We start from the raw sequence: 10,821 nt of genomic DNA, 5'->3' as shown, positions 1-10,821 counted from the left end.
AAAGCTTGATTGATAGATCAAAAGTGTCCTAGACATATACTAGCAAAAATGCCCGTGCGTTGCGACGGGAAAAAAATTACATGCCCATCCACCACTCACCTTGCGGCGCAACTGCCAGTTGGATCATTGGAGGAAGTGTTCTACTAACCATCGCAGAGCCTTGCTGGTTAAATCCTTATTGTCCAGGGCAGCACGGATGATTGTCTGTGTGGCTAGTGGCATGCCATCTGGAGTGATAGCCACTCCATGACCGAACCTGCCCTCTACGGTAGACTCAGCACCACCGCTTGCCCGCGGATGTTGGTGGCATCTTCCTATCATGGCCGTGCTCGATAAAAACTTTTTATAGTAGGAATATTGAATTTCATCACGTGATAGCTGGCGGTGTGTTTATACATTATACACATCATAGTGAGTCTGAACTTCTGTTGATGGATCCCCTTTATTCTTCTCGGAATTGTAGATGAATTGCTCGCTCTAATTTGATTCGATCCTAGACGAATTTACTAAATATTGGACGAAACCGGGCGAGCAAGGACCTCTTATTTTTCTTATTACTCTATCCCTCTGTGTGTGAGTAATACATACTCCGTTTTTATTTACTCCGTGTATTAACTTTGATCAAAGTCAAGCTTTGTAAACTTTGATAAAGTTTAGAGAAAAAATATTAACATATAAAATAACAAATCAATATCATTACATTCATTATTGAATGTACTTTCACATCATATAGATTTCTTATGCTAAATGTTTATATTATTTTCTATAAACTTGATCAAACTTTGCAAAGTTTGATTTTAGTCAAATTTAATATGCAGACTAAATAAAAACGGAGGGAGTAACTAAATAGGTCAAAAGACCAACGCATTTACTAATTTCTAGAGTTTTCTGTATTTAAGTAGCTCCTTTCAACAGTAGCATTATATATTAGATGAGGTATACTACTTTTTTTCATCTCAAAGACAAAAAAGTATCATTATACTGCGATTACTGCCAAGCTCGTGGATCGATCAGAAAACCAGCCCGGTGCCCACCAACACAGCCAACGCCCTTGCCATCACTAATTTTCTACTTTATCCTCCCAACACAGCCAACGCCCCCAGCCTACCACGCCGCTCCTCGGTGCTTCTAGATGGAGGAGCACCACAGGTTGCTCCACCTTTATCGCCTCTCAAGTCCCAACCCACCTCCCCACGCCTGCGCACGCTCCGCCCCGCTGGTGCGCCGCTCGCCGGAGCCGAGCACCGCCGCCGCCCTACCCCGCTTCCCCCTGCTCCCCTTTCCTCTTGTCTCTCTAACCTCTCTCTCTCTCTCCCATGGACGCCTGGAGCTCCCTCGCCGACCGATGCGCCGCCTTGCCCCGCGGCCTACAGATGCGGCCGGCCACCCCGCCGGAGCCGAGCGCCGCCGCCGCCCCAGGTGAGCAGCGCCGCTGCCCTACCCCGTTTCCCCTCGCTCCCCCTTCCTCTTGTCTCTCTCTAACCTCTCTTTCCCCGCCCCAGGTGAGCAGCGTCGCCGCCCTGCCCCGTTTCCACCCCACGGCCTACAGATCCGGCCGGCCTCCATTGCCCTTGTCGTTCCCGTGCTCGGATCTGGCCGGAGTTCACCGCCACCGTGCCCGCCCGTGTCGGCAACGTGGCGGCCTCCTCAGCCTCGAGGGCGAGCTCCCAGTTGACCGCGTCCGCCGCCGCGACGCCTCGGTCCACCGCGGCCTTCAACGCCCGCCGCGACGCCTCTGTACGCCGCGCTCTACAACGCCAGTCGCGACACCTCGCCCCATTCCTGGGCTCTGGCGGCGCTCACGTCCGCCGCGACGCATCCCCTGCCTTGCTTGTGCGGTGTTGACGCCGGCGACAAGCGGTTCAGTAGAGGCAGGGTGTTTTTTTGCAAAAAACCAAACGTTATCTACAATTTAAGTAGGACTGCACATTAATTTCGGGAAAATAGGGGGGCTTTTTTGCAAAAATGACAGCGACGGACGACCAGAAGCATTAGCTGCTTTATTAGTAGGGAAAGATACAGTTTCCATCCGAATTGGTCAGCTTGAGTTCAAGCTTCAAACGAGAACGATGACAAGTTGTGAACAACTGGGCCGCGCCCTGTTTGGTCTCCGACTGCTTGACGTACGTGCTACGGCGTACGCCTATTATAAACGAGGGGAATCCCAACGGCGAAAAGCTGCAACGTCATCTTTCCTCCGATCGACCTAATTTTCTCCCGTCGGCCGGCGATCAATCTGCTTCAAGTTCAGCTAGGTTTTTCAGCTAAAAGAAAAGGTTTAGCTAGGTTTGCGCTCATACGTGCATCTGGTCGGGTGGGTCTGCTCGCATCAGCGCGTCCACCATGACAATGTTGTCGCGGAGTTCTGATCCTCCCATGGATGTCCAAAAAGGCACTGCCTGGCCGGCGGCGACAGAGGAGGAGGAGCTGTCCTGCTGTACCGCGGCGTCGCTGGTGAGCCTTTTTCTTTTCACCCGCCTTCTTCCTTTGCTTCTAGCTAGTTCTAGATCAATCTGTATGAAAGCCTCTATAACAAGAGCATCCCGTTAGCTTCACCTTCTTCCTATATATGTTTCTGTTTGCTGATGATGTTGGCCGTTCTACTATTTGCTAACAAATCTTGAATGCTCCGTACGATGCTTAGTGATGTTTGAACCTTTTGTCACGTCTAGTCTAACCAAGTCAAATTTATCTCCCTCGTCGTTGATGGTTACATAGTACAATTTATCTCTGGCCTCTCAAATTTTCTTTTTTGTGCTCTGGAACTCCAATTATCTATCCTGCCGCTCACTGCTTGTGTCTGCTTTGTAGAAAGTGTTCATGGTGCTGTATTCGCTGTATATGGTTGGCCTGATCATATGGATGTTCAAGGTTTGCGAAAATTGGTGGCAGGCATGGCCGGCTGTTTTTCTCGTGTTAGTCTGGGTATTGGCACTCCTGGTGCTTGCCGGGCAACATGCCAAAGTAACGTTGTCCGCGAGTTCTGATCATTGCCTGGACCTCGAGAAAGGCGCTGGGCCAACGCTGACCAAGGAGGAGGAGCTGGCCAAGGTGAACTCTCGCATTGCCAAGGGTATCATGGTGGTTCTGGTGAGGCTTTTGCTTTTCTCCCGCACCTTCCTATTTTGCTTCTAGGTCTATCTAGTTCCAAGTCAAAACTTATGGTCCTCCAGCATAACGAAAACTTATGCATGCTAGCTATTAGTATGTGTTACTAAATTACTTGTAGGTTTGCTATCATTGTGCTCATACATACAACTATTTTGAAAACAATGTCACAGCTAGTACCAGGCCTATATATATGTATGTGTATATATATATATATATATATATATATATATATATATATATATATATATATATATAGAGAGAGAGAGAGAGAGAGAGAGAGAGAGAGAGGATGGATTTGCTATCCACACTAGCTCGGATGGCTGTTATCAGACCCGTTCGTTTGCTTTATGATCCGCATCTTTGGGTGGATAAGGTTTTGATTTTACCATTTGTTGAATTTCGCCATGACATAAGAGGAAAGCTTAGCCGAAGCTTTATGGAGGCAAGGGCCAGGAAAGGCAACCTAGCCTCTGACGTTGCAGATGTACTCAGGGGAAAAGATGACACGCCTTTTGGAACCAGCAGGGGGCGCCAGGAGCTACTTTGAGTGAGCTACTGAATTGACTGATTGGTTATTTGCCAAAAGTTCTAAGGTGTGGCGTGCTGGTCTAGGGGTGTGAAAACTCCCATTTTCGTCTAGCTAGTGTGACACGGTTAGGCACCGTTTTTGGACTAGTAAAATGATATGTGGCGTACTGGTCCGGAGTTATAAAACTTGCTATTTTCGTAAGTAAAATGAATACGATTCTGCACCATTTGTAGTACTGACATGCAGACTGATGAACTCGATTTTGCAGACGAAAAAGACCATGCATTGGCATGCATCCAAAAAAGAGTGCATAGTTATTGTCGCTTCATTGTTCCGTATGGGCATGTAATTGCTAAAGCTGCCGTCCGGCTAATTGTTTTGCATATATCAAGTATCATCCTCGCTTTTGCTCCCTGCGCTCTTGTAGCACTGCTATCTACCGATCGGACGAATGGAGGGATTGGGAGATGGTCTAGCGAGCGACGGAAGCCGGGGTTCCGCCGTGAGCATGGCTGGGATTGAAGACATGTTTGCAGGCGCCATTATCCCTGCCGGCGAGGATGTCCATCCCAGCAGTAACGACGGCCAGCAAGTGCGTATATGTGTTCCTGGAGCTTTGATTACGAGTGAAAGATTTTTTGCTGAAAATATATTGCTGTTTTCCAGTATGTTGATCCACCAACTTAGTCTGAAGCAATTTTCTATGCTAATTCCTTCGGCCAAGCACGGCGGGGCACTCTCGATACATGGAATGCCTGTCCGTACAGCAGGGAAGAACGACACACATGGCCAGGTTGGTTTTTTTTTCCTCATGCTAACTGAAATTAAAATACGCATGCAATCATCGTCATGGTTCCAAAATCCTCCCTGATGGAATTGACCATTACAGAACAATACTTTAGCGAGTCCAAACCTAAGAATACAATTAAATCCGTACCACGATACAAAACGCACTCTAAAGAATACGAAAACAAATACATCAGACTCATATTACATAACCTGCAAATAGTTTCTCAGGAAAAAATACAAGTCTCTCGTAACTTATTTGATATATAATGGAATCACCGTGGTTCGCCTCGCAAGTCCTTTGCAGATGCCCCGCCCCCCTTAGGACTTGTTGATTGTGTCCATGCTGAATTGCTGATAGCGATAATCTTGCCAAATTTCTTGGCCCACCTCTCAACAATCAGTCTGGCAAATCTTGAATTTTGCAGGGAGTTGCCAGATGTTCTTGGCTAATCCCAAAACTTCATAAAAAAGAATCATCCTGGACTGGTCGATCTCATATCCTAACTTGGTGAAAACAAAAACATATGGCGCATCAGGGGAATTGCTCGTGATTTAAGTTGATTTTGTGCCGTCGTTCTGATGTGAGGATAGAGTTCTCTGTAGTTTTGTCCTCATCCACTGCCTCGCATAATGTAGCGCCAGGATCCCGTTTGAAGCAATGAAGTTGTTGAACGCGAAACTTTCAGCCCAGTCAGGAAGTGGGAGGAACGTGGAAGAGTCGAAGAGAGTTTGCTCAAACTCTACTACGTGAATGATGGGAGGGACGCACCTCTGACGGAATGATTTGAGGAATGCTGTATTCTTAACGGAGCAGTACCATGATGGAAAAACTGCGGAGGCTCGAACGAGGTTGTCGACTCTTCCAAGACGGAGAACATCTGCTGCATCAGATCCGACTCCTCGCGGAGCAGCTTCTCGATGGGGCAGCCATCGTGCATCTCGCTGTGATTTCTATCGTACGCTCTTGGGTGGAGTAGTGGTTCTTTGCTGCTCAAAGTGAAAATTTGGTGTGTCTAAATGCGATACATTTCTGTCCTCACACCGAGCTCTCTCCCTTTGTGTGGACTGGATATACAGAGAAAATCTTGATGTAGGGGCCATGACACGCGCATCGAAGACTGACGATTTTTGTGTGCGTCTCGGGCCACGCTCAGCGTGTAGGAAGCAGTGGAGGACACAGCCCTACTCTTGTTTTTTACCGGCAGGAATCCTAGAGGCATGGGCGTGGACGGCTCAGTATCTGCAGACTTTGAAAATTTATCTCTGCCGTGCTCAACTTTATACATGATGACGAATGGTTTGAATGGTTGGATGCAACAAGGTATAATTCAGTGCAGAATCATTTAGAGCATCTACCGCCGGGCACCTCAAACCCGCCTCCAATGACTGGACGAACGGCCCAGTCACAAAATTTAGACCCAGACACTAGTAGAAAAAGGGTCAAACATGAAGCACATTAGTGCCGGTTTGTATTTGAGCCGGCACTAATGTATACATCAGTGCCGGTTCCAACGGCTAGCCGGGCCGCTCTCATTAGTACCGGTTCGTGGCTAACCTTTAGCACCGGTTCGTGCCACGAACCGGTACTAATGAGAGTGGTGGCAGGATGTTGTCAGTCTGGGCCCCCTCCAGCACCTTTAGTACCGGTTCTTGGCACAAACCGGTACTAAAGGTCGTCCTACATAAACCCTTCGTCCACCCGAGCTCGCTCTGTTCTTCCCCTTTCCCCTCTCCTCTTTGTTCTTCCCTCTTCCTCTCGAGCTCATCACACATTTTGCCCAAAATTTGTCAGATTTGAAGGCCCCCATCCATTCAAATGATCACAAAGGTTAGCAACTTTGTCCTTTCATCTCTCATTGCTAGATTAGCTCTTGCAATGCTTTATATAGTTATTAATTTGTGAGTTTAGTAATTTGGGAGGAAATATATATATGTGCTAGTATTTGATTTATATGCAATTTGAGGTTAAAATAACACTTAGTTTGCATATGTAGGTGTGGTTTACTTAGTGCCTTCTAAATCTCCGTCGTAACCACCGTCGATCGCCCGCACCGTCCCGTCGCCGGCACCACCTTGTGGTGAGCCTCTTGTTCATGAAATTTTATATAAAAAATTGATGTTTGTGTGATTTGGATATATAGTTACTCGTATAATAATTATCTTACCCGTACGTTCTTTGTTATACATAGTGCCATGGTTTTGATATCCGTCCCCGTCGGCCCTCGTCCTTGTTATGATTCGGATGTGGTATATTCTCTTTTAAAACTATTTGTTGCATTTCGTGTTTATGACAAATTATGCCCATCAAGTTGACATAGATATTTTTATCTAGGAGGTATGTGAACCGGAAATTCCAACCGACCCTATTGTCGAGAGGTTAAATTTAGTTGAAAGAGAAAACGAGTACTTGAAAGAAAAATTGAAAAGAATTGAGGGGGAGAAGATGGAATTGGAGTTGCATGTTGCCGATGTCGTCGATGATCACAAGATCAAGAAGGAGAAAATGCGCTTGAAGATTAGAAAGATTAGAAAATATGCCATCGATAGTGAGGCTTGGTATCATTATGCTGTTGGATCAATTGTTACCTTAGTTGCGATCTTGATCGCATTTGTTGTTGCATTTAAATGCTTTAGCTAGAGAGTTATTTGTTTGTTGCATTTAAGTGTTGTATGAACTTTATGTATGAACTTGTATTAATTTGGTCTATTCGGTGTTGTGTAATGAAGATGAGCCGGCAATGGATGTACGATGACCGATGCTCTCCCCAGTTCGTTGAGGGCGTGCATACTTTTCTGCTTGCGGCTGAGGCAAACAAGCGGGCGGATGGTTTTATGCCTTGTCCATGTGCTGGCTGTAAGAATGGTCGCAATTACTCTACGTCAAGAACCATTCACGTCCACCTGTTTGAGTCCGGTTTCATGCCCCACTATAATGTTTGGACCAAGCACGGAGAAAGAGGGGTTATGATGGAAGACAATGAAGAAGAAGAGGACGACGACAGCTATCCTGGCCATGGGTTCCCTGAATACGATGATACAACAATGGGGGAAGAAGCTGAGCCGGTAATGCGGGAAGAAGCTGAGCCGGCAATGCGGGAAGAAGCTGAAGAAGAGGCATCAGATGAGCCCGTTGATGATCTAGGTCGGGCCATTGCCGATGCAAAGAGAAACTGCGCAAGTGATTTGGAGAAGAAGAAGTTGCAGCGCATGTTAGAGGATCACAAAAAATTGTTGTACCCGAATTGCGTAGGTGACAAGAAAAAGCTGGGCACCACACTGGAATTGCTGCAATGGAAGGCAGAGAATGGTGTATCTGACAAGGGATTTGGAAAGTTGCTGGTAATGATAAAGGATATGCTTCCAAAGGACAACGAATTGCCCGAGAGTACGTACGAAGCAAAGAAGGCTGTCTGCCCTCTAGGGTTAGAGGTGCAGAAGATACATGCATGCCCTAATGATTGCATCCTCTACCGCGGTGAGTACGAGGATTTGAACGCTTGCCCGGTATGTGGTGCATTGCGCTATAAGATCAGCCGCGATGAGCATGGTGATGTCGAGGGCGAGCGCCCCAGGAAGAAGATTCCTGCCAAGGTGATGTGGTATTCTCCTATAATACCACGGTTGAAACGTTTGTTCCAAAACAAAGAGCATGCCAAGGCGATGCGATGGCACAGAGAAGACCGTAAGAAAGACGGAAAGTTGAGAGTACCCGCTGACGGGTCGCAGTGGAGAAAAATCGAAAGAAAGTACGGGAAGGAGTTTGCAGATGACGCAAGGAGCGTATGGTTTGGTCTAAGCGCAGATGGCATTAATCCTTTTGGGGAGCAGAGCAGCAACCATAGCACCTGGCCTGTGACTCTATGTTTGTATAACCTTCCTCCTTGGTTGTGCATGAAGCGGAAGTTCATTATGATGCCAGTGCTCATCCAAGGCCCTAAACAACCCGGCAACGACATTGATGTGTATCTAAGGCCATTAGTTGAAGAACTCTTACAACTGTGGAATGGAACAGGTGTACGTGCATGGGATGAGCACAAACAGGAAGAATTTGACCTAAAGGCATTGCTGTTCGTGACCATCAATGATTGGCCTGCTCTCAGTAACCTTTCAGGACAGACAAACAAGGGATACCACGGATGCACGCACTGTTTGGATGATACCGACAGTATATATTTGAATAGTTGTAAGAAGAATGTGTACCTGGGACATCGTCGATTTCTTCCGAGCAGGCATCCCGTAAGAAAGAAAGGCAAGCATTTCAAAGGTGAGGCGGATCACCGGACGAAGCCTCGCCACCGTACTGGTGCTGATGTACATGATATGGTCAAGGATTTGAAGGTGATATTTGGAAAGGGTCCTGGCGGACAATCTGTTCCAAAGGACGCTGACGGACGCGCACCCATGTGGAAGAAGAAATCTATATTTTGGGACCTGCCATATTGGAAAGACCTAGAGGTCCGCTCCGCAATCGACGTGATGCACGTGACGAAGAATCTTTGCGTGACCCTGCTTGGCTTCTTGGGCGTGTATGGGAAGACAAAAGATACACCTGAGGCACGGGAGGACCAGCAACGTATGCACGGAGAAGACGGCATACATCAGGGTCATGCAAGCTACGCTCTTACCAAAGAAGAGAAGGAAATCTTCTTTGAATGCCTGCTCAGTATTAAGGTACCGTCTGGCTTCTCGTCGAATATAAAGGGAATAATAAACATGGCAGAGAAAAAGTTCCAGAACCTAAAGTCTCATGACTGCCACGTGATTATGACGCAACTGCTTCCGGTTGCATTGAGGGGGCTTCTACCGGAAAACGTTCGATTAGCCATTGTGAAGCTATGTGCATTTCTCAATGCAATCTCTCAGAAGGTAATCGATCCAGAAATCATACCAAGGTTACAGAATGATTTGGTGCAATGTCTTGTCAGTTTCGAGTTGGTGTTCCCACCATCCTTCTTCAACATCATGACACACGTCCTAGTTCACCTGTGCCAAGAGATTAACGTTTTGGGTCCTGTATTTCTACACAATATGTTCCCCTTTGAGAGGTTCATGGGAGTCTTAAAGAAATATGTTCATAACCGTGCTAGGCCAGAAGGAAGCATCTCCAAGGGCCATCAAAATGAGGAGGTCATTGAGTTTTGTATTGACTTTATTCCTGACCTTAAGCCGATTGGTGTTCCTGAATCGCGGCATAAGGGCAGACTGGATGGAAAAGGCACGCTAGGAGGGGAACAAATAATATGTATGGACGGACATTCTCTCACTGAAGCACACTACACAGTTCTACAGAATTCCGCCTTGGTGGCTCCGTATATGGATGAACACAAGAATTTGCTACGCTCCAAACACTCGGAGCGGTCTGATGACTGGATTACACGTGAACAAACCAGGAGTTTCGCCAGCTGGTTGCAGACACGTACCATGCATGACACCTCTATTGAAGATGACCTGTACTTGCTGTCCCAGTTACCATCTTCGAATATAATGACTTTCAAAGGGTACGAGATAAATGGTAATACATTTTACACGATCGCCCAAGATAAGAAGAGCACCAACCAAAACAGTGGTGTCCGCTTTGATGCAGAAACCAAGACGGGAAAGGAAACATATTATGGTTATATACAGGACATATGGGAACTTGACTATCGACGTGGTTTAAAGGTCCCTTTGTTTCGGTGCAAATGGGTCAATATGACACGAGGCGGGGTAACGGAAGACCCGCAGTACGGAATGACAACAGTGGATCTCAACAATCTTGCGTATGCAGACGAACCATTCGTCCTAGCCAATGATGTGGCACAGGTTTTCTATGTGAAGGACATGTCTACCAAGCCAAGAAAAAGAAAAGATAAGGAAGCGAATGCATCGTACGATGAGCCAAAGCGGCACATAGTTCTTTCTGGGAAGAGAAACATCGTGGGAGTGGATGACAAGACAGACAAGTCAGAAGATTATGAAAAGTTTGATAAAATTGCTCCATTCACAGTGAATATTGACCCGAGCATCCCGTTAAATGATGAAAATTTTCCATGGTTACGGCGCAAAGGGACACACGCGAAGAAAAAGTTTCACACCCAAAGATCTGGGATGTGATCGGCTTCACTAGCTATCATCACTTTCTTCTGTGTTTCGCACCGAGAGGGGAATCTCTGTTATAGTTAGGGTAGTTATGTGTTTTGGCATTTGAAACGCGAAGAAATTTTATGTGCAAACAAATTCTTTCATGCCTTTACTAATTTTTAAAGTTAAGTTATCCACAAACTAATGATTCACACTAATTTCATATAATTCAAAATTTAAACTATTCAAATTTGAAAACTACGGGCACTAACAGAAAGTTTGTAATTTTTTGTACCTAAAACAAAAATGTTCACAAAGAAACTCAAAATACA

General features: G+C 46.2%; 1 protein-coding gene across 1 annotated transcript; it reads left to right on the top strand.

Moving 5' to 3' along the window:
* The first annotated feature begins 2,208 nt into the window (after window positions 1–2,208).
* LOC123139535 (uncharacterized) lies at window positions 2,209–3,135 on the top strand. The gene is made up of 2 exons (XM_044559324.1): window positions 2,209–2,454; window positions 2,812–3,135. Exons 1-2 carry the CDS (start codon window positions 2,344–2,346, stop codon window positions 3,133–3,135), a joined length of 435 nt encoding a protein of 144 aa, XP_044415259.1. The 5' UTR covers window positions 2,209–2,343.
* The last annotated feature ends 7,686 nt before the right edge of the window (window positions 3,136–10,821 follow it).

Source organism: Triticum aestivum, chromosome 6B (assembly GCF_018294505.1).
Source record: "Triticum aestivum cultivar Chinese Spring chromosome 6B, IWGSC CS RefSeq v2.1, whole genome shotgun sequence".
Taxonomy (NCBI): Eukaryota; Viridiplantae; Streptophyta; class Magnoliopsida; order Poales; family Poaceae; genus Triticum; species Triticum aestivum.
The sequence above is the reverse complement of the archived record's forward strand: the minus strand, read 5'-3'. Positions and strand labels throughout refer to the sequence as shown.

Bases quoted from the DNA above. Each gene is read 5' to 3' on its own strand.
- LOC123139535 (XM_044559324.1), top strand. From the start codon at position 2,344: ATGACAATGTTGTCGCGGAGTTCTGATCCTCCCATGGATGTCCAAAAA. The intron at 2,455-2,811 runs GTGAGCCTTTTT...TCTGCTTTGTAG, and splicing joins GCTGTACCGCGGCGTCGCTG to AAAGTGTTCATGGTGCTGTA.